Raw genomic sequence first — 24,538 nt, forward strand, 5'->3', positions numbered from 1 at the left:
TCCCTGGTTTAAAGCTTTGATCCAGAGATTTTCTGCATGCAGCATAGGGCTATCCATATAATCCCTTGCACATCTAGCCTCCAAACAGGTAGATGGTGCTGTTGACTTTGAGAACAGCACTCACTTGCTTGGATATGTGGAGGTCTGGGGTTCATTCCTTCCACTTCTCTTTTCCTTTGAGGACAAATGGGGTAGGGAGATGATGCCTCTGACTAGCAATACCATAAGCAACTTCCACAGTTCCCAATCCTACATCAGAAACAGTGTTGGATCCACCCTGCGAAATGCCTGCGAATGCAACTCCAATTTTCTGCATGCTTTTCTTAATTCTGAAGAGATGCTTCCATGTGCCTATTGCCCTTTCTGAATCAATGCCACAAAGCAGATGTAAAGGATCCGATTAAAATTAGATTAAAGCAGTTCAAATGCAACAGATGCTAAATGTGAAACCATCTGCTGACTTAAGCCACACACACCTCCAAAAAACCAGGCAAGATAAGATTGAAATGGCAAACAATGGATGGGATCCAGAGTAAGTTAGCTGCAGTGTTCCCACTGAAATCAGTGGGTTTTAAGTCATGCCTGTCTAGTTCCAACCTAATGTGTATAATTTTGCCTGTTTTCACAGTTCATTCTGTTAAGTAGCATGCTACACTAGCCCTTGATCCAAGGTGTTAGATCCACATACCTGAATTTAGTTCCCACTGAAATCAACAGGACATGTGACTTGCCTTTTAGTAGTCTTATGCATACCAACTCCACGTCAACCAGTTCAAACTACACTCTGCTGACTCTCCTATCATGATGAGCCAGAAAGTTTGTTTTCTGTTTTGCATGTTATCAGCTTTCACGTGCTGGGTCCTCCAGAAAACAGAGATCAAAACTACTTCTAATATCTGGAAAATCACTCTGTTCTCTTCCTGAGAAAATGAGTCAGCTAATATTGGGTAAAGCCAGATATAAGTCCCGGGTGTGGTGGAAGTAGCTGGAAGACACATTAAATCCATTCCAAGGTATATGCATTCAGGGCAAATAATGTCTTCACCCTTAGAGCATATGTCTGTCTTCATTTAGCATTGGTGTTTAAGCACTTGGAACATAAGTTGGTTTTTAAAAATATTGTGTTAAAGTGTGCAATGCAATCCAAATTTATCCCATTTTAGGGTATATGGTTGTTGTTTAGAATACCAGTATCTGCCATTTGCACTTCCTACCAGCTATTTTTAATGCAAACACTTCTTTCCTTTCCTTAGCCAAAAGAAGAGGCTTTGAATTCAATCTGTCATTCCAACAAGGTTATGGAATCTATAAGATATCTCATGACAACCATCACAGCGATGATGGCAACTCTATATCATACCACAGCTTGCTCAACTATGACTGCGAGAATATAAGAGAGACTCAAAAGGACTGCAACAAAATTGAGTTCAGCACCATCTCCCTGGAGGACAGCTCCCTGCTTAAAGAGAGCACCAAGTGCAAAAAAACTGTTGGTACAGACACCAAACAAGACCTTAACAAAGATAAGTTTATGGATTGCCTGCTTTCTGACAAAATGGGAACGTATAAAAAAGAAGAGGTGAGGAATATTGAGAAGTGTGCTTTCTTTGAAGAGAAGGAAAGAAGGCTTTCTCATGAGGAGTGCCGAAAACCAGAACTCTCTGACTGGGAGTGGTGCAGAAGTAAGTCGGAAAGGACCCCACGGCAGGTAGAGTCTTTCCTTGTTTGAAATCTTCTAAAAGTGTCTACTTATATGTGTAGTATGTGATGAATAACTTGCAGGCTTGGTGGTCTGTGCCTTACTTCTATGTTTTGCAACTTGAGCATCTATATGACTCAGATTTATGTGAAAAAGAGCCACAGTTGAGCCAGTGTACATCAGCTTCATTGAATGTATTCCTATTTATTTCACTGGCAATAAATAAAGCCCAAAGACTTTGGTTTACCAGCATTGCAGGTAGGGTAGAGCTATAGTAAGTATGCTTTATCCTGGAGTCTATTCTGGTACTTAGGATGCAAAGAGGGGGAGAGAGAGAGAGATGGCGGGAGGGAGGGAGTGGGAGACTACTAATTGCAAACAGTATTGTTAGCATGAGTGTCATCAGCCATGGGAGGTAGAGAAAGTGCAAAATCATTATGGGATATATATATCAACCACAACCTCTTGCACAGTATCGCCACTTCCTCTCCATCTTTTGGGCATGACTTTCTTTCATGTTGTTTTTTCATTTGTTTGTTTGTTTGATCATATGATCAAAAGCAAGGGATTTTGCTAGTCGCAAATCTGGTTCCTTGACAGGTGGAGTGGATAAATGCTTAGAAGATAGCAAGGAGTTCTGCTTGCTTCTTTGCAATGCATCACCATCACCTTGAGAGGTGTCCACTGTGCTTTTAGGTCATGTAGTCCTTGAGTGTACACAAGTCCTGCCAGAGTCTCCTTACTTCCTTACTTTACTGTAGGGTTGCCATATCTCGAAGAGCAAAAAAGAGGACAGCCCGAGCTGGGGAAAGAAGCATGTGGGCGTGGGCACACGTGGCCACCGTAGTGCTCCTCTTTCCCTGGCTCAGACTGGCAGTGGCCATGGCGTGCAAAGCAGCCCACGTCCAAACCACCTGCACCTGAGCCTGAGCCGCCCGGCTCAAGCTGCTGCCAACCCGAGCAGAGGCAGGACCCCAGCTCCTACCTGATCACCCCACTGCAGTCCTTCTGCTTCCAGGGAACAGTGTCCTCCCAAGCATGCACATGCCCGCCCGCCCCCAAAAACCTAAAATAAAAAAACCCAGAAAACCTGGACATTTCCTTTAAAATGTTAAAAAAACCCCGGATGGGCATGTTGGCCTCCAAAAAGAGGACATGTCCAGGTTTTCCTGAATGTATGGCAACCCTTATTTTGTTGTTGTTTAGTCGTTTAGTCGTGTCTGACTCTTCGTGACCCCATGGACCAGAGCACGCCAGGCACTCCTGTCTTCCACTGCCTCCCGCAGTTTGGTCAAGCTCATGCTGGTAGCTTCGAGAACACTGTCCAACCATCTCGTCCTCTGCCGTCCTCTTCTCCTTGTGCTCTCAATCTTTTCCAACATCAGGGCCTTTTCCAGGGAGTCTTCACTTCTCATGAGGTGGCCAAAATATTGGAGTCTCAGCTTCAGGATCTGTCCTTCCAGTGAGCACTCAGGGCTGATTTCCTTAAGAATGGAATTTCCTTAAGAATGGAAACCTTTATTTACTGTTCACCAATTTCAGTGCCTGGTTGCTACAAACCACCATCTCTCTTTCTTATCTTCTAATTGAAATAATCATATTTTCTCATGATCAGGGTATAGTGGTAAGTGCAGGAGCTCATTATTACAGTCCCCATAGCAGTCATCTGGGTTCCTCCACTGTTAGACACCCCCACCCCCCAGTACATACCCAATTTATTAGAAACTGCAATGCACTCAGTGGGGCTTTGTTCTGAGTCCATTGGTTCAACTTATAAACCACATGGAGCTGCAACACAACTTATAGCTTGCAATTAGAAATGCAGACAATTTCGCAAAGAAGTGTGGATCCATGAGCTAGGATGAATTAGGAACTCCATCAAAGGAAAGGAATATCCAGACTCTGCTTGATTCTTTTCCTCATCAGCGGACTTCTGATATGCTAACCTGTCACAAACAAACTTGAAAGTCTCATCATCACCTCATTCACTTGTTAGAGCAAAGACACTCTGTGAATTTCCCTGACACACTGGTGGATGATGTCATCATTCCTGCTGTGAAAAAAAGCCTTCAGGTTGTGCTCCCTGCTCATTCACCACCCCACCCCACGCCACCCTCTCTCTGGATCACATCACAGATAAGTAGCTTCTATGCGGGGTTTTTTAAAACTTTTTTTAATCCAAAATTAAAACAAAACATATTATCTAGAAACATATCATCCTTATTTACCCCATTTTTCCTCCCTCCCCCCACCCTCCCACACAAAACCCATCCACCCCCACCCCCCGGCTTCCTGTGTGGTGTGGTGTAGTGGTTAAGAGCAATAGACTCGTAATCTGGGGAACCGGGTTCGCGTCTCCGCTCCTCCACAGGCAGCTGCTGGGTGACCTTGGGCTAGTCACACTTCTCTGAAGTCTCTCAGCCCCACTCACCTCACGGAGTGTTTGTTGTGGGGGAGGAAGGGAAAGGAGAATGTTAGCCGCTTTGAGACTCCTGAAGGGGAGTGAAAGGCGGGATATCAAATCCAAACTCTTCCTCTTCTAACAAATGTTAAATGGAACATTTTCTTCAATTCATTGTGTATCATTTCCCAAATTTTTAAAATTACATTACAATCCCACTACATATGATAAAATGTCCCTTCCTTTTCCTTACACTTCCAACATATATTTGAACTAGTTTTGTACATTTTCCCTAACTGCACTGGTGTTGTGTACCATCTGAAAGTCATCTTCATGTAATTCTCCTTTGATAGGGAACAATCTGTAAATTTTAAATCAGTTTTCCATAATTTTTACCAATCTTCCATCATAATGTTTTGACCTACATCTTGTGCCCATTTAATCATAACTGATTTTACCTCTTCATCTTCCGTCTCCCATTCTAATAGTATGCTGTATGCGGCCTTCAGTAATTTCACTTTCCCTTCGATCACTTCCGTTTGAAACCTATGCAGCTTCTATGCAGTTTTAACAGGAAGTGGGAAAGGTGCCTCTGTCTGTGAAGAACCCATTCAGCTTTCATTTATTTGGATTTGGATTTTGGATTTGATATCCCGCTTTATCACTACCCTAAGGAGTCTCAAAGCAGTTAACATTCTCCTTTCCCTTCCTCCCCCACAACAAACACTCTGTGAGGTGAGTGGGGCTGAGAGACTTCAAAGAAGTGTGACTGACCCAAGGTCACCCAGCAGCTGTAGGTGGAGGAGCAGGGAATCGAACCTGGTTCACCAGATTACGAGTCTACCGCTCTTAACCACTACACCACATTGGCTCCCTATTTGAAGCAGGCATGGAAGCAAGGAAGGACAGTCATGTACCAACCAGATTATGCAAGATCGTTGCTATTTAAGGGGGTTAAATATTCAAAGAAGTAGTGTAAGTTTTTAAAAATGGTTTTCACCATTGCTTTTTTTTCTAGAAGAATAGGTGCTGGTACTCACCATGAAGTTGTTACAGTAAGTGCCACACTTTTTAACAACCAAAAAACGACTTGTGTACTCTTGAGTACCTCCTGAAAAGAAAGCACTGGTTTTCACCCAGATTTCAACACCCTGGACAGAAATATTCTCTGCAATGCACTCCTATTCACGGATACTCTGGTAACTAAAAATTAATGATTTAGACCAAAGCACTTTCTGAGAATACATATTGGACTCAACAACCATCTTTGCAAAGAAAGCCCAATACTTGCTGTGCTTGCCGCCCCTGCATATCTATCCTCCTCAGAAATGGTGTTTGCATTCCTCAAGCTGTGAAAGGGCAAGCCAGGGCAGATATTCAAAGTGAGGGCTTCATCTCATGTCTATTCATCTTAGCTTTTTATGAACCTCTCCATATGTATTCTCATGAATTCCTGGTACTGAGAAATTGAGCCAGACTCACCTCACCCCACCACAATTACCTTCAGGTCAATTTGTTATTTTTTTTTTTTGTTGGTTTATCAAAATATTCGTATACTACTATATCATAAAAAAAATGTCAAGGTGATTTACAGAAATGCGTGCATGGAATTAAAACACACAAGCCTTTAAAATCAAAGACCATCAACTAACCATGATGGGGGAAATGTTCTCTTTAATTGCCTGAATAAGCCTGGCAGCGTATAATTTTTTCAGCAGGCATTTAAAGGTTGAAACAAAAGGTACCTTCTGAATCTCTGGGCTGGGCTGATGACCTTAAAGGCTTGGTTTTTTCTTGTTGTCAGGTGAGCCTCATCAACTCAGGGGACAAAGAACGATGCTCCTGCAGATTACCTCAGTGATTAAACTGGGATGTAAAGGTTTCAGCAGTTCTTAATGTACCTTGGACCCCCATTCCCCTCACAATTCATCTAGAAAATTGAGAGCAAAACTACTTATTTGAGGGGAATGGCGCCTCCTGATGACTCTCAGCACCCTTAGGGAACTACAGCTCCCAGAATTCTTTGGGGGGAGCCCTGACTGTTTAAAGTGGCACCATAGTGCTTTAAATGTATGGGGTGAATATGGCCTATGACAGCTTCATATGAATAAATGACTGGGACGCATCAGTGGGAAGATTGTTGATGTTCTTGGGTTATACTTGTACATCTTGTTGGCCATTGTGAGAAAAGGCTGCTGGATGAGCTGTGCCTTTGGCCTGCTCTCTTAGGTCTTTATGCCCAATGTGTGATGTCAAAACTAGAAGGCAGGTTGTGGTTTTTGGGGTTTAATACCCCTGTGTGACTATATCAATAGGAGTCACCAGATGTTTTGCAACAACAAGCCAGAGATCTTTCCCAGTCTGCAGCTGTATTAGAATAGTTTCAATGATGTGTTTATTGTTTCATTGGGAAGAAGGGAGGGATATAAATTAGCAGCAGCAAGAATGCCCAACGGCCTCGGCCCAGTGTACCTAAAGGAGCGCCTCCACCCCCATCATTCAGCTTGGACACTGAGGTCCAGTGCCGAGGGCCTTCGGGCAGTTCCCTCACTGTGCGAAGTGAGATTACAGGGAACCAGACAGAGGGCCTTCTCGGTAGTGGCGCCCACCCTGTGGAACACCCTCCCATCAAATATGAAGGAAATAAGCAACTATCTGATTTTTAGAAGGCATCTGAAGGCAACCCTGTTTAGGGAAGTTTTTAATGTTTGATGTTCTATCATGTTTTTAATATTCTGTTGGGAACCACCCAGATGGCAGGGTATGAATAAATTGTTATTATTGTTGTTGTTAACCTTAGCTCCTTGGCTTCTACAACCAGTTGGTGCCAAGATAGGTCTGAGAGCACATGTAGTGGTTAGGATGTTGGACTAGGACCTGAGAGCCCAGGGCTCAAATCCCCACTTGACCATGGAGCCCACTTTGGGCCACTTACTGCCTCTCAGCCTAACCTACCTCACAGGGTCATTGTGGGGATTAAATGAGGGGAAGGACCATGCATGCCACACCTTGAGCTTCTTGCAAGAAAAGATGGTATATAAATGCAATAAACAACAACAACACAAACTGGTGTGTGTGGCTAGCCTCTTCTGCCCTAGAAGTGAGGGTTATCCTTTCCTAGACAAATTTTTTTTTCTGCCTGCTTACCAGCCTTCCCTATTCCCTTGGCATGAACACTTGACATTTTCCAAACCGTCGCCCAGAGCCCTGTTGTCATGTCCTCATGCTCGGCAAGTTCTAAAGTTCAGGGCTTCTATCCACAAGGTCCATTTGCTTCCTGCATCCAGTAGTAGCTGCCAGACTGCCTGCCACAAGTATGACATTTGATCTTTTGAACAAACTGGGGAGATGGGGGGAGGGTGGGAATCTTGCAAGTGCCAAAAGCAGAACTGACTGCTGTACCCTAGGGCTATGGCAAGACGGATGAACCAAGTATTTCAGTATTATTAATCACTGTTTTATTACTGCAGTAAATTCCCAAGAATATGATGTTTCCCTTACTGCCAATTCCTAAGAGCTTTCTGTTTCCAACTTTTGAGCAAACGCTTATTAGTGATATGGAGCGAAGCAAGAGACTTGTTCTTCAGTGACATGCACAAAAGCTGCTCTGCTTCTAAATGCTAGAGTCAAAATTGCATTGATAGCACATATTAGGGGCGGTTTTAAATAGTTATTTTCAATGCAGCACAGAAATTAAGAATGCACTGCTGTGTCCAAAGGAGGGTTTCTTTTCCAGTCTGCATGTGAAAGAGAGCCTTGGACTGATTTCATAATAACACTTGGCTAAGCCTTCAAATACCACATGACTTGGTATTGTTGTTATCCTTACAACGAGCCTGTAAGGTAGGTCAGTATTTGTATCTCCATAAGTAAGACTTGCAGCGAAAGGTTGCACTATAGCCTCACTTGGTAACAGGACTGTTCAAGCCAGCCAGATTTATAAATTGTTATGGGCTCAATAATCCAAATAGCTCTCCCTATTCCAGCATCCCCTCCCACATTTTTTTTAACCCACACTTTCCAGCAGTTGGCATTCAGAAGTATATTGCCTTCAACCACTATGTTGCACTAGCTTTCTTTATCCAATGAATTGGTTTTGACACTGTTCTGATAAGTATCTCCTTATAGTGTTGGCTCAGCTTTTTTTTTTTACAACGCAGATATGAAATGATGACAAATGAAAATGTCAGTTTTGAGTTCTAGAGTGTATCATGGGGCCCCTGGGGCTCTCCAAATTAGAACAAGATGCTTGGGGGCAATTTTGTCAGTTATCCAGGCCACATCTGCATTCCTCAAATCAAACAGGGCTTCAGCAGGAGCACCAGTCATATGAGTGATGAAATCTTCTTCTAAAATCCATCAGCATTCGTAGGGGGCTGGGGGGCAGTCCATTTTAATAGGAGGCCTTGCAAAGGGAAAAGGCTAGTGTAAGTCTCAATCTCAACAGCACTCTAAACACGACGAGAGAATACTTGTAACATATTCTGCCTTCAGATCACCTTCTTCCTGGTTAGGAGAGAAACCCAAATCCAGTGTGTGTTGTTGGGACAGCCTTGTTGTGACAGCCCCATGTTTGTCAGGACAGTCACGAAGTCCTGAGCTGCCCCAGATCCTCAGCATAGACATCCCAGAGAATTAGCATCCTGGGGGGTCCTCAAAACCAACTCTCGTGCCAACTCTCTGTCAGCTCAAGTAGAGGAACTGCTGGACAGTGGATCTTCTCCACCAGCAGAATTCCACATCTGTCCCTACACACACTATACAAACACTCCACATTTCTACTCACTCAGACAGGTGGTCTGTAGAGAGTAACTGAAGTTCCATAGACTACAGCAAACTCCATTCATAGCCAGTGAGCCTACTCTGGTTCTGATCTGAGTACTCAAGTGGGTACAGCTAGGAGAGAGTATTTCTATCCAGGTCTCAAACATACATGGCAAGTCAACTTCCTCATCCATTATCAAATTGTAGATGAGGAAGATCTTATTGCAAACTGATCCGGTGTTTAAAAGCAGCACTAGCAGATCCAGTGGCTAGTGGGTGGGGGAGATCAGTATAGCCAATAACTGTTTGAGCCACCTTTCCCCTTACTTGGCTAAGGTTACCAGGCGTCCCCGTTTCCTGGGGACAGTCCTCAGATTTACAAATCAGTCCCCATACAAAATCCATTGAAGTTGAAAAGTGTCCCCGGATTCATTGAAAAAAAATCTGGTAACCTTATACTTGGCATGCTTCCCAAATGCCATATCCTTTCCCACCCCCCTTGCCCATGACACCTTGATTGCCCCCCCCATCCTTCTCTGTTCTCCACAGCTAAGCTAATAACACCTTTCCCATGCACAAATCAAGGATAGGGGCGCAGTTTCAAAATGCTCGAACCTGATCATTTTACTGGAAACAGACAACAGAAACAGCCACAGACTCACAAATAGCCTAAATCCTCCCTATGCATGGAAATAGTAACTGAACCTTGTCATACACAAACACAAATTCTTTTTTGTTAATGGTTTCCCCATCAGTGTTGCTGTTGTCAGGGTACTTCTGCCTGAGTTGGCCCAGTGGCTATCCCTGTTCCTTTTACCTAGAAATAAGAGTTCCGACCGGCCAGATGTCGATTAAGAGTGAAGGCTGTGTTTTCATGCCAGTCACCTGTTTTGTGGCTCTCCCACCTGCTGGCTGTGCAATGCTGATGGTGGGCATTCTTAGATAACTCCAGCACTATGGGTTGTTCTTCTTTGGCGATCACTTGTAGCCGAGTAAGATTGTCTTCCATAAACACAGTTTTAACAGTGGGTCCGGAAGGGACTGCGGAGCCCAATTTGGATGCACACGTCCTTCCACAGTGGGGACATACTGTAGGTTTCCGGGTGGGAGTTGATCATGGTGAGGGTTTGCCAAATGTGCCTTCCTCTTAGCACGTTTCTCCCTTTCATCCTGAGTTCAAGTGTCTTCAAAGCCCATGACACCTTTGTTCTCGAATTGGAGCACTCGCAGGCCAGTGTTTCCCAGTTGTCGGTGTTTATACTACATTTTTTTAGATTTGCCTTGAGAAAGACTTTAAAGCTCTTTTGTTGACCACTGGCACGATGCTTTCCATTTTCAAGTTTGGAATAAAGTAGTTGCTTTGGAAGACAATAATCAGGCAGCCAAACAACATGACCAGTCCAATGAAGTTGATGTTGAAGAATTATTGCTTTGACAATGGTGATGGTGGCCACTCTTAGATAACTCCAGCACTATGGGTTTTAGCCAATGCTAGTTTTACTCAGAGCAGACTCACTGGAATGAATGGAACCTAAGTTAGCTGTGTCCATTATTTCCAATGGGTCTGTGCTGGCACTGGAATTGGAGGCAACCCTATGGTTCTCTTTTAACGCTCACAGTCCAGCAAGAGTAATGTGTCCACCCCCTACAAGGCAAGGAAGTACATACACAAAAGTATTTGAGGCACATACTTATCCTGATTCTCTGGAGCAGATTTTGGAAGAATGTGAGTGCTGCCTCATATCTCCAGGGGTCTACACTTTGCAACCTTTCCTAGTGCCCACACTTCAGTCAAAGCCCAGGAGAAGCTGTCACGAGGCAATTCCTCCCATAGGACTTTTTTTCAGTCAGGAAGCGTTACTGCAGAACACTAGAGGAAATGTTTAATGGAGAGAAACACACTTTCCCTCTCACAACCTTGCCATGATAAGGCAAGTTCAAAACCCTGCTCCCCCAGAAATTCTAAAGTTCCCTGCAGATGAAAAATAGAATCCTCAATTCTCAGAGGAAGCAAACTTTCAAGAAACTGGAGGAGAGATTTCAGCACAACTCCGGTTGTCACACATGAATAAAAGAGCAAAAAACATGCTCATGGTTTAATAATTTTCATCTCTACTTGCATTGTAACTAGTTTGTTATTAAAATGGCTCAGCACAATCTTATATATCTCTACTCAGAAGTAAGCTCCACTAACATCTGTGGGACTTACTTATAGGTAAATGCATATACGTTTGCAGCTTCACAGTCCTATCACATTGTACTCACAGTTTAATCTGTAAGGAAAAGCAAACAAAGCGTGTTTCAGATCATTTCTGAATGTAATTTATCTGTTGGTTTTAGAGGGCTTAATTCCCCCCCCCCAATAAATATTTATTGCTTGTAACCACAGGCCATTGCAAATTATAGAACTTAATAACCTGCCATTTCTATCCCAATGGGATCCCAAGAAAACCAAGCGCAGATGATTAAAAATGTCTTGTTAAACATATAAATCAATAAGTTTTCATGGAAAAACTCAAACAATAAGTAGCATTACAACACAAAAGCATGTTTTAAAAAATTGTGCAGCTGCCCATCTGGGAGACAAGATGGATCATTGTGGGACCTCGTAGGACACTGGGGTGGGGCAGCCTTCCAGAACAACTAGATATGCTTAAATGTAGAACATTCCTCCCAGGCCATTCTGGTGAAGTGCTCCAGAATATCAACAATGCTGTAGTAGAATCACTAGTGTCAGGGTTCTAATTTCAGACACGTTACTGTATAGACTGATAGTTCACATACATTCCAGAAAAGGAAAGGCCTTATCCATAAAGGAGATTCTCTAAACACCAGGAAGAACTTTCTGACAGTGGAACAGACTCCCATGAGAGGTGGTAGACTCTCCTTCCTTTGATGTTTCTAAGCAGAGGTTGGGTGGCAATCAGTCATATATGATCTAGTTGCGATTCCTCAGGGGTCCCTTCCAACTATACAGTTCTATGATTCTATAGATACCGAGCTAGATGGAGCATTAGTCTTTTTCAATAGAAGGTGGCTTCCTTTGCCCTTAAGATAATTTCTTAATTATCTTCTAACATTTGGATGAATATTGTCTATACATGTGATGTGCATGCTGTGAAGCTAGGCTGTCCGATTATTCTAATCTCTAGACTAGCCTGGAGAGTAAAGAAGACTCCAATAAGAAGTTACTTAGTTGTTTCTGAGCAAGAGCACTGGATCTTTGCAAACCCCCTCAACAAGCACACATCTTGTATCTTGCTTCCTTGTAGTCTTTTGCTCTGATCAACGGCAGCACCCAAACAATAGAACTGCTGTGCGATATCTGTGCCAAATGGTATCTGTGCCAAGTGGGTTACTGAAATGAAAATCTTTTTAATAAACAGCATCATGGGCATGTTACGTGAACTGCCCACACAGCAGCAACAAAACTACAGACTTGGAATTCCTTTTCACTCCAGGATGTCCTCTTACAATGACATAGAGCTATCCGGTGTTGAATCCTAGAAAATTAATGAGACCTCCCGTCTCAGCTTTCAAAGCCTTAATGACTTCACAGTGAAAATCAGTGATTAGTTCCACTTCTGCAAAACACACACAGACAGACACTTATTGGAATGCAAAAGAAAACAGAGAGCAAGCCTTGAGGGGGTGCATCACTGCAGGCACATGTAAATCACTGAACTGATTTTTCTGAAATGAAAATCCAGACATCTGAGCGAGGTGAAAAGGGAGAGAGAATCTTCTCCAGGCTGCAAACACAGCTCGCAGTGGGGAGAGGAAGAGCTTTTGCAAGGTGAAAATAGAAGCCTATATGAAGGAACCATTGTTTGAAACGAGTTCCAGTTGATTCCTTATCTGCTGCAAGCACTCTGTTCTTCTAACACAGAGGGGCAAGGAGATCAGGGGACCTGGTGCAGTTCTTAAAAGATTCCCCCCTTCTTCCACCAAAAAGGAACTCACGAAATTAGGTAGCACAAAAAAAGTCTTGTGGTATCCTAATGCCTAACACATGTATAATGGCATAAGTTTTTGTGGAGTACAAAAGAGAGAGCCCTCACAGAGTGCACATGATTCCAAAAAGTTCTGTCACCCAGGCACTGACTACAGCAGTTTAGCTCCAGCAATGGCATTGCATCGGAAGCCGTTGGACCATTCTCAAGCTGCACTCAAAACATGAATATAGCCTCATTTATCCAAAGTGTCCTCAAGGGGCTGTGTGAGATTTTTAGCTATATCCATTGTTGAGTCAGGCAGTCATCCGGAAACAGAAAGCACCTATCCAATTGTTCCCAATATTCACAGGATGTTTATGACAGGAGTGTCTCCTGTCAAAGGCTGGCCCCAGCGGGTTTAGCTGTTTTCATATCAAGGCTGCTTGTGGCTACTGAAATGGATTTGTTTGGGGAGTCAGATCAACACCATGGAAAAGAATGTATGAGGGGTGATGATGCAGGATTGGAAAGGCAGGTGAAGCCAGGCCTGGCCTTACCATGAGGCAGCCTGGGATCTAGAGGCAGCATGTAACTAACTAAGAGAGAGGAGTGACATTAGACCTCTAAGGCTGATCAATCGATTGTGGTATCTGGCCTTGAAGGACCATGGCTCTAATCTTGCTTAGGCCCTTTGTGTGATCAAAGTTACACAAGAACATACCTTAAATATTTGAAGCAGAGGCAAAGAACCTTTCTCAGGCTGAGTGCCACATTACACCAGTAGACAGTTGTTTGGGGGTCACAGTACTGTAATGAGCACCAGTGACAAACTGACACACAATCACACACACACAGTAACTCTGATTTTCTTTTCCATCTTCGATTTTCATTAAATCCATTGGAGCAGGCATGGATCAGCACATACTCCTAGCTAGTTTTTCTCTGAGTTTCCTCTGTCAATTGTAGGCAAACATAGGATCATTCTGGCACCCGGGTATGTTCTTAGGAGCAAACAAAAGAGCTATGTGATTTAGTGAGCCATTCAAAGTTGTATGTGCACCTGTGTGTACTGTGTGTACAAGCTAAAGCTACAGCCTTGTCTTCACTTTTCTCTATAGACTGTTTATATTATTTATAAACTCAGTTTTTAAAAAGCTCTTCAACACCTTTATCTTTTCTGACTGCTCAAACCCTCAGTAATCCTTGAAGCATGTACAGTGGTATCTCTGGTTACAAACTTAGTAATTCGTTCCGGAGGTCCGTTCTTAACCTGAAACCGTTCTTAACCTGAGGTACCACTTTAGCTAATAGGGCCTCCCGCTGCCACCACACCATCACTGCACAATTTCCGTTCTCATCCTGGGGCAAAGTTCTTAACCCGAGGTACTACTTCTGGGTTAGCGGAGTCTGTAACCCAAAGTGTTTGTAACCCGAGGTGTTTGTAACCCGAGGTACCACTGTACAACTGAATTGCCAGCAAAATGTATGGACACTTTTTGATTTTTTTCAAGAAACACATATCTACTTCTCTGCTGAGACATTTTCCACATTGCTTATTATTATTATTATTAAAAAAAATATTTATTCATTTTTGCAGAGCACATATCTGCCATTGCATGCTTTCCATGATACTAAAACCCCTTTCCCTCTCACTGAATGGCTAATGGGTGGAAGGGGACCCTGAGGGTTGGAAAAAAAATTGGCTGCAGGCCATATATTTCATTCTATTTTAATCAAGAACAACCAGTCCCCTGCTATGCTCATTGCTACAATGAAATTCTACACATGTCTTCTCATAAATAAATTCTCCTGAGATCCATGGAGCTAATGTAGCACCCTGCTTGTGGTTAACGCTTAGCTGGAATGAAATATTCAACGCAGCAATAGAGAAATTAAAATAATAATTTATTTGTCAGACAAATAAATGAGAGGCACAGTGGTATATGGTTACCAAGCTCTGGCCTGGTCTCCTGCCATTATGGCCAGCACTTATATTCCCTCAGCCCAGCTCCCTTGCTCCTCCTTTGGCTGCCTCTGTCCAATCAGCCTGGTTGAATTTCCTATTGGCTGATTGCTACAACCAATCCTAAAAGATACACCCATTTCCTATTGCCTTTTATGGGATACAAAAAGCTATATATTCTTCTATCTATAAATGACAAATAAGTAGTCATATATCTTACATTTGTCTCAACAAGGAACCTTAATTACCAGCTCACCTCTTGCCCTCCTTGCCCTATTGCCCTCCAAAACAGATGGTTAATAATTTTAAATTTTTATCTTAAACAGATGTCAGAGATCTTGGGTTCACATTCTCATGCATCATCAATGAAAGATCTCCTTTTTGAAGGTCTTTAAACAAAGGCCTGACAACCATATATCAGGAGTGCTCGATGGCGTCTCCTGTCTGGCAGGGGGCTGGGCTCATTTGCCCCTCTGGTCTCCTACAGCAATATGACTCTATGAAATAAGAATTTAACATTTCTTTCTTTCTAGATCCTTTGCATAATTACATTTAAGCCAGTATATTTCATACATTATCATAGATAGCTTTTTACAAGAATAAACCTTCTCAAAGTAACAGGAAGGAATCAGTTTACAGCCTCAAAATAAAATAGGAAAAAGCCTCTTTTTCTGTTTACACTTCTCCTTCTCCAGCCAGTTGCTCTTGGCCTTTAACCTTAGAAAGATATGGCTCAAGTTTAATGGTTTTTACTATTTACCAACTCTTAATTATGTAGGGTGGTGTAACCTTGCCCTCAGCCGGTAATTCCCTTTTTACGACTTTGAGAATTGTTTTCTGCTATAAATCAGGGGGCCCCCTTGTCCAGGAGGATAAACATCTTGCCAAAGTACTTAGGCAGCTGGTCTTCTGCCTGGCATAAAACATTTGAAAATCTTTAAGCTCATTTTAAAATACAGACCCTAATCAAACTATAAGCCTTGATAAAAATGCAGGCTATGATTAGATGCCTCATTCCCCCCTTTCAAGCTCAAGGACCTTCATCCCAAGTGTCCTTGATAGCTTGACCTTCATCATATTCCTGAGGTAAAGCTCTATATAGGGCCATGATATGAGGTAGAGTTTCATTCGAAATCATCTTGCTAATTGTACTTCTAAAACATGAAATGATACATGGCACCATACATAAAACCATTATTACTACCGTCAAGAAAAACAAGCAAGACAATAGTATCCCTTTGAGTCCCGCAACATTAGGTAACCAGTTGGTGAGCCATCCCATATCCCATCCTTCCCATGTTTGTACTGGGACGTGTGCTATACTCTCCATCTTTGTGGCCAACACACGGATTGCCTCACCATTATCAGAAATGTTAAAGCAACAGGCATTCCCTGTCAAGTTCAAGACTCCACATAGGCCTCCCTGCCTGGCAAGTACATAATCCATTCCCATTTTCAGCTGCAAAATGGCGGCTCTACTTTCATCCAGCTGTTGTGCAATAAGTCTCAAACTCTGGGCCGTTGCATTGGTTACAAGTTCCACTACTGCTTGCAATCGAATTATTCTGTTTAGATTATAAATAGGATCCCGTGCCCCTTGTATGAGCTCACCAGGATTCCAGGAGGCAGGCTCATAATAGGCTATAATGCGCTCTGGTGGCCAATCATCAGTATCGCTCCAACTTTGGGTACTTCCTCCTGCTATATGAGAAATATCAGCGTTTCTTCGTGTACGCTTGGCCGAATTAGTGGGCATAATCCACATTGGTGGTAATACCCATCCCAGGAAACAAGTCCCACTCCATTTGGAAGGGAGCTTCTTGTATGCCCATTCTCCACATATCCACCACAACCATCGGGTCTGAGGTTTTTGGTACGTGGAGTGCAGAAGGCGAAATATCAAAAGGGGTACAGAGTTCACAGTGCAGTATGTTAGATTGCCTTTTTCTGTCACAGTTATGTTCCATACCACTTTCCATGCATGAATAAAAGGAGGTGCACAGGGCAAGGTATTCCGAGTTCGATAGGTAGTACCGTTTACCCAGGTTTGACTATTCTTAATATAATCCCAAGTATAGTGACAATGAGAAGAGCCTATCATGGTAGAATCAGCTGCATCTGATAATTTATGTACACAGAATTCCCCTTGCACAGGTATAACTCGTATTGGTTTAGTTGAGTTCCATCCGGGGAAATTCTGTACTTCTGTTTGGTGTGGCATTTCGCTTACCATACCAATGGCATTTAATGGTATCGGTAATAAGGGCATACCTCCCTCTGAATCATCTGGCCCAAGAGAGCAAACAAGGCAATTGGTCCTATTTGCAACATTGGCTACCATCTCAGCTAAGCCTACCCACATATTGTGGTCATGGCGGAATCCATATTTAGTAAATTTGGTCAGATTCAAGGACCCTTCCCCTTCCCAAGGGATCAGGATTAATAATAAAATCATGTTGATGTGTAGTATATGCATTCCTTCCACAAAAGATTACCTTATTGTGATAGCATAAAAATATTAGCCCCAATATAATTCCCCCAGTGACAGAAATGGGGAACCACCAAGACCAAAACATATATCCCAAGGATCCCCAATGAGTAATATCCTTGATAATTGTTCCACAAGGGGGGGCAGTCAATTAATTGTATTAGAGAATCTTCCCGTTCACAATCGCTGGTTTAGACGCTCCTCAAGCTTCAGGCGTGCGCAGGTCAGCCAGCTTCCAGGTTGTGGCTGCAGCAGGCCGGTCGTCTAATGTTGCCCGTGACCTAGCCCGTTCCCCGTAGGGCTAGATACAGGGGTTTTTGGAGAGAGTCAGTTTTAAAGGATTAGAGGGGTCACCTTTGCACGTCCAACTGCCTTCGGACTTCTTCAAACGGGAGTGATGAATCCAGGGGGTCACCTCAGCTACCTTCACCGCTGTTGGAGTAGAGAGCAAGACGGTGTAAGGTCCACGCCACTTAGGTGCAAGTGGATCTCGTTTCCACTCTTTCACCCATACGCTATCGCCAGCCTGGAACTGATGAATCGGCTCGGCAATGCTGCACGGCGTGCGCTCGAGGGCCCACCTGTTAAGAGAAACAAAAACACGGGAGAGAGATTGCACTTGTTCCTGTGTCACATGGTCTCCTATTTGTTTGAGGTCAGCTGGAATATCCTGAACAAAGGAGGGCGGCCTCCCATACAGGAGCTCAAAAGGTGACAACTTAAGTCTTTTTGTGGGTGCACACCGAACACGAAACAGTGTTATGGGTAACACATCCACCCATCCTAATCCCGTTTCCTGGGTTAATTTTGCCAATTGGGTTTTCAGAGTCCGATTCATTCTTTCAGTTTTCCCTGAACTCTGAGGCCTATATGCTGCATGCAGTCTCCATTTCACTTGTAGGACTCGACATACTTCTTGTACTACTTGATCAATGAACGCTGGCCCATTATCACTTCCAATGCATCTAGGTAACCCAAACCTCGGGATCAATTCAGTGAGGAGTCTCTTAGTTACCTCTCGTGCCTTTTCAGTTCGGGTGGGAAAAGCTTCAACCCATCCGGTAAGAGTATCTACAAACACAAGGAGATACTTGAATCCCTTAGAAGGGACCAGCTCTGTGAAGTCCACAATTAGGCTTTCCATGGGGACATATCCCACATGTTGGATTCCAGGAGGTTGTACCGGTCCCTGCCTGGGATTGTTTTTAGCACAAAGAACACATTTCTGTGAAATGCAAGTTGCTAATTGTGATAGGTTAATAATATACAACTTCCGACTGAGACTCTCTCTGGTTGCAGTACCGCCAAGGTGAGTAGATTCATGATAATTTCTTACAATTGTGCCTGCTAGGTGATGAGGTACATAAATCCTATTGTCCGGCAGGATCATCCAACCGTCCTTCACAACCGCTCCTTCCTGTTCAGCCCACTTCCTCTCTTCTGGGGTATAGTGAGGTTTAACTTCTCCTGGAACTACCTCTGGTATGAGGGCTGCTATAAATCCTCCCACAGGCTTTTGGGCTGCCTCTCGGGCTGCTTTATCAGCAGCATGATTTCCTCTGGTTATTGGATCCCTTCCACGTCCATGACCTTTGCAGTGCATTACAGCAATCTGTTCTGGAGCCCATACTGCTTCCAACAGGATTTCTACTTCAGGTCCATATTTCAAGGCCTTCCCGTGGGCTCCGATTAGACCTCTTTCTTTCCATAGAGCACCATGTGCATGCAGGGTTAAGAAGGCATATTTAGAATCAGTATAGATGTTTGCCTTACATCCGGCTGCCAATTGCAGAGCTCTAGTTAAACCTATAAGTTCAGCTTTTTGTGCTGAGGTGCCAGCAGGCAAAGCTTCAGCTTCCACAACTTCCTCATTGGTGACCACAGCATATCCTGCTCGTCTGGCACCTTCATGCAGGTAACTGCTACCATCAGTATAATATACAACATCTGGATTTTTCAATGGTTCATCTTTCAGATCGGGTCTACTGGAATAAACTTCATCCATTATTTGGAGACAATCATGTGATTCTTCATCATCTACCTCTGGTAGGGGCAGCAAAGTTGCTGGATTGAGCATATTCACTACTCGTAGATGAATCCTGGGATTTTCACACAATAGGCCTTGGTATCTAGCCATCCTTGGGTTCGTTAGCCAATAACTACCCTTATATTCCATGAGTGTCAGAACAGCATGAGGTACATTCACATACATCGTCTGGCCGAAGGTAAATTTATCAGCTTCTTTGACAAGGCTTGCAGTGGCCGCTACTGCCCTTAGGCATGGAGGCCATCCTTTTGCTACTGAGTCCAATTGTTTTGACAAATAAGCTACTGGACGATTCCAACTTCCTAATCTCTGGGTCAGGACTGCCGCTGCAATCCCATTCTGTTCATGTACATACAGCTGAAAGGGTTTTTCCGAATTAGGCAGTCCAAGGGCTGGGGCCTCCATAAGTCGTTGTTTGATAACTAAAAAGGCTTGTTGCTGCTCAGGTCCCCATACGAATGGGTCCTTTTCTGCACCTCGAGTGCTTTCATGTAAGGGCTTGGCCAGACTGCTGAAATCAGGTATCCATAGTCTACAAAACCCTGCTGTTCCCAGGAATCCTCTGAGTTGTTTCCTTGTGGTAGGTTCCTTGATAAGGCAAATAGCTTCTTTCCTCTCTGGCCTCAATGCTCGTTGTTGGTGTGAGATGTCAAAGCCCAAATATTTGACCTTTTCTAAACATAACTGTGCCTTTTTCTGGGAAACTCGGTAGCCAGCTTCCCAGAGCAAGTGGAGCAGTTCCTCTGTCCCTTCTTTACAGGTATCAAAATCCTTTGCTGCTAATATAAGGTCATCTACATATTGCAGAACCACCTTTTCTCCAGGTATTGAGGGGTAACTTGTTAGATCCTTCGCCAAGGCAGTGCCAAATAAAGTTGGGGAATTTTTGAATCCCTGGGGCAATCTCGTCCAGGTTAGCTGGCCTTTTGTCCCTGTTAAAGGGTCTTCCCACTGGAAGGCAAATATAGGTTGGCTCTGTGGTGCCAGCCGGCAACAGAAGAATGCATCTTTCAAGTCCAATACAGTAAAAAATGTTGCTTCTGGTGGGATCAAACTCAGCAGGGTATATGGGTTTGGTACATTTGGGTGCAAGGTCTCGATAGCCTGGTTTACGAGCCTCAAGTCCTGTACTGGCCTGTATTCATCTGTCCCAGGTTTCCGAACAGGCAATAGAGGTGTGTTCCATTCTGATTGGCAGGGCTTAAGCAGACCATATTTTAATAGACGGTCCAAATGTTTCTGGATGCCCTCTGCTGCTCGCCGGGGTAAAGGATATTGCTTTACAGATACAGGGGTAGCCATAGGTTTTAGGGTTACTACAATTGGAGCTATATTCTTAGCCATTCCTGGTGGGCTATTTTCGGCCCATACTCCTGGTGGCACCTGTAGGGTTCGGAGGAGCTTGTTTAACTCTGTATCCAATGTGGGTTGGACTTGCAGGGCTGACATTAGGCGCCATGATTGTTCCTTAGGTACTGAGAGGGAAATTATTCCTGCTGCCTTTGATGGCAGTTTCATTTCTGGACCTCGAGGAGTGAAGGTGATTTGGGCCTGCAATTTGGACAGCATATCTCTACCTAAGAGAGGTATTGGACACTCAGGTATATACAAAAACTGATGGGTTAAACGATGTCCCCCAATCTGGCATTCCAAAGGTTGGAGGAAAGACCTCTTAGCTGACTGACCAGTGGCACTTTTAATGACTACACTTTTGGATGCCTTTTTCTGCAATAGTTCTGGGAGTACTGAGTATTCAGCCCCAGTATCAATCATAAAGTCTATTAAATGGCTCCCTAATTGAATCGTGACCGTGGGCTCCTGGAAGCCTAACTTTATGGAGTCCGGTCGTTCCTAGTCTTGGGTAAAATTCTCCTCTGCCAGTCCAATGAAATTGTCCCTACTCCGTCCTTGTCCAGGTCTCTGATATCTTCCATCTCGGATCATTCCCCGTCCCCGTCCCTGGTTTCTTGGGCCGGAGCCTGGGCCTGGGCCTGGGCCTGGGCGTACTTCTTCCAACCTCAGGGGTTCAGGACACTCCCGCTTCCAATGACCCTCCTTCTTGCAATTCGCACATTGATTCCTTCCCAGTGGTGGATTCCTTCCCCGCCCTCTCCCTCCATTTAAGGGGCGGTAGTCTTGCTTCACTGCTGTGGCTAACATTACCATCTTTTCCTTCTGCCACTTCTTCTTCTCTTGCTTCTCAGCCTCATCCCTATTCCGATAAACTCGGCGTGCAATGGCCATAATTTGGCTCATCAGCATCCCTTCCCATCCTTCTGATTTCTGAATTTTCTTACGAATGTCAGAAGCGCACTGGGCCACAAATGTAGCAGTAATCATTCTGCTGTTTTCAGGGGCTTCAGGGTCAAAAGGAGTCCATATACGATAGGCTTCCTGCAGCCTCTCTAAAAAGTCTCCTGGACTCTCATTTGGTTTCTGTTCTACTTCTGAGACTTTAGACATATTAGTGGGCTTCTGGCATGCCCTGCGGATACCTTGCACAAGCGTCTGGCGGTAGGTGGTAAGCCTGGCCAGATGAATTGCATTGTTTGGATCCCAATTAGGATCTTCCAAGGGAAAGTTGTCCCGGAGATGACGGTCAACATTTAAAATATTTCCCACTCTGGCCTGCTCACGCAAATATATCTGTGCCTTTTCAATTATGTCTCTCCTTTCCTCAGTGGTGAACAGAGTATTCAGGAGCTGGCGGCAATCTGTCCAAGTAGGACTATGAGTATTTATTATTGAAGTCACCAAGTCCATCATAGCCTGAGGTTTTTCTGCAAAAGATGGGGTGTGTGTTTTCCAATTCATCAGATCCGTAGTTGTGAATGGAATGTACTGGAGGGTCGAAGTTCGAGGTGGCCGTGGTCCGAGTTGCCCGTTAACCAGCACAGGCTCCTCAAGTGCATCAAATACTCTTCTGAGAGGGGCTACTACGTGATCTTTCTCTTCGCTTTGCTCTAGGGGCCTCAAATCATAGGGGATGGTATTTGTCCCAAGGCGTTCTTTTAGCAGCCTTATACGCCTGGCTGTATTGCTTGCTGACCGATTAAGGTCTCCCTGTAACTTCTGTAATAATTCTCTAGGACTTGGATGTACAGGGGTTTGGGGTAGGCAATCAGTTGTTCCACTAAAAGAGACTGTAGATGGAGTTCTACTGGGACTCACAGGTGGAATAACCACTTCTGCTTGGGCTTTATTATAGGCCTCCAATGCCTCCTGAAGATATTTATCATAATCTATCAAGGAATCGAGTTCTGTGACTCCAGCCCCATTATTCATTCCACTTTCTTGCCTTGGGGTTACAACTGGTGGAGTGTTTGGATTAGGCTCCCTTCGATGTGGAGCATAGGGTGGAGGTGGAAGCACCTCTTCCTCTGGTCCCTCAAAAATGGGTTTGAGTTTATTTGGCAAGATTCCTTTCCTAGCTTCGGCTTTTACAGCCAACAATTTGCATCGTTTGATTTTGCATTCCCTTATCCATGGAGGATTTTTATTTAATGTGCTCAGCCAAGAATCTATATATGAAAATTGTTCTGGGCACCCTCCAGTTTCTTTGGCGATGTTAGACCAAAGTTTGCTTACTAAATTTATATCAAAGGTTCCCTGAGATGGCCATTCAGTATTTTGTTTCGGCCACTCTAATTCACATAACGTTCTCAAGCGTTCTGGCGTCATTTTGACTCCATATGCCCCTGAGAAGGCTTTCTTAAAATTATTTAACATACATTCAAGAGGTGTATTTTCCCCCTTTGAACCCCCAACTCCCATTGTATGGCCCTGTGAAGTATCCACTCAGTCACTCACACACACGCTTCGTGAGATTCCTTGCCCGGGTGAAGTCGCCTTACCGGGAACCGAAGTACTACCCACTCCACACTCAGGTCAGCTACAAATTGTACTTTCTCACACATACAATGCGCTGGATACTTCACCATACTCTACCTCCCAACCTTTCCTTTCCCTACACCAGATCACCATCTGATGTACCCAACCACCTAGCGTACTCAGTTCCCCTTTACTGAGACGCAGAAGTTTGATCAAGACTTCTCTTCCTCCCAATTAATTGGAGGGCCAAAAACCCCTTAGTGCACTTACCCTTAGTTGGTTGCCTGTTTATTTCTCTGGTTCCCCCCGGTCCGTCGCCGTCGGTGGGCAGGGTATCAGACAGACGAGACTTCTGCGTTCCCCTGGAAAAAAAAAACTTCCCAGTGCGCGCTGGGTAAGCAGTGAGTGGTCCTCTCTCTTGTACCCTGCCCAGTAAGGCGAAGGGGCTGCGTTCCAGCAGACCACTTATCCGAGTCGCAGGCACCATAAAATGTAGCACCCTGCTTGTGGTTAACGCTTAGCTGGAATGAAATATTCAACGCAGCAATAGAGAAATTAAAATAATAATTTATTTGTCAGACAAATAAATGAGAGGCACAGTGGTATATGGTTACCAAGCTCTGGCCTGGTCTCCTGCCATTATGGCCAGCACTTATATTCCCTCAGCCCAGCTCCCTTGCTCCTCCTTTGGCTGCCTCTGTCCAATCAGCCTGGTTGAATTTCCTATTGGCTGATTGCTACAACCAATCCTAAAAGATACACCCATTTCCTATTGCCTTTTATGGGATACAAAAAGCTATATATTCTTCTATCTATAAATGACAAATAAGTAGTCATATATCTTACATTTGTCTCAACAAGGAACCTTAATTACCAGCTCACCTCTTGCCCTCCTTGCCCTATTGCCCTCCAAAACAGATGGTTAATAATTTTAAATTTTTATCTTAAACAGATGTCAGAGATCTTGGGTTCACATTCTCATGCATCATCAATGAAAGATCTCCTTTTTGAAGGTCTTTAAACAAAGGCCTGACAACCATATATCAGGAGTGCTCGATGGCGTCTCCTGTCTGGCAGGGGGCTGGGCTCATTTGCCCCTCTGGTCTCCTACAGCAATATGACTCTATGAAATAAGAATTTAACATTTCTTTCTTTCTAGATCCTTTGCATAATTACATTTAAGCCAGTATATTTCATACATTATCATAGATAGCTTTTTACAAGAATAAACCTTCTCAAAGTAACAGGAAGGAATCAGTTTACAGCCTCAAAATAAAATAGGAAAAAGCCTCTTTTTCTGTTTACACTTCTCCTTCTCCAGCCAGTTGCTCTTGGCCTTTAACCTTAGAAAGATATGGCTCAAGTTTAATGGTTTTTACTATTTACCAACTCTTAATTATGTAGGGTGGT

At 43.8% G+C, this 24,538-nt stretch overlaps 1 protein-coding gene across 1 annotated transcript in view; it reads left to right on the forward strand.

The window, feature by feature from the left end:
- GPR149 (G protein-coupled receptor 149) overlaps positions 1-24,538 on the forward strand; it is a 56,596-nt gene that overhangs the window by 10,580 nt on the left and 21,478 nt on the right. Inside the window, exon 3 of the mRNA XM_081007945.1 lies at positions 1,254-1,708. Within this exon, the coding sequence (XP_080864071.1) occupies positions 1,254-1,708 (455 nt within the window). The remainder of the gene's footprint in view (positions 1-1,253; positions 1,709-24,538) is intronic.

The sequence above is a fragment of the Podarcis pityusensis genome (assembly GCF_964106645.2).
Source record: "Podarcis pityusensis genome assembly, chromosome: 5".
In the NCBI taxonomy this organism is placed as follows: domain Eukaryota; kingdom Metazoa; phylum Chordata; class Lepidosauria; order Squamata; family Lacertidae; genus Podarcis; species Podarcis pityusensis.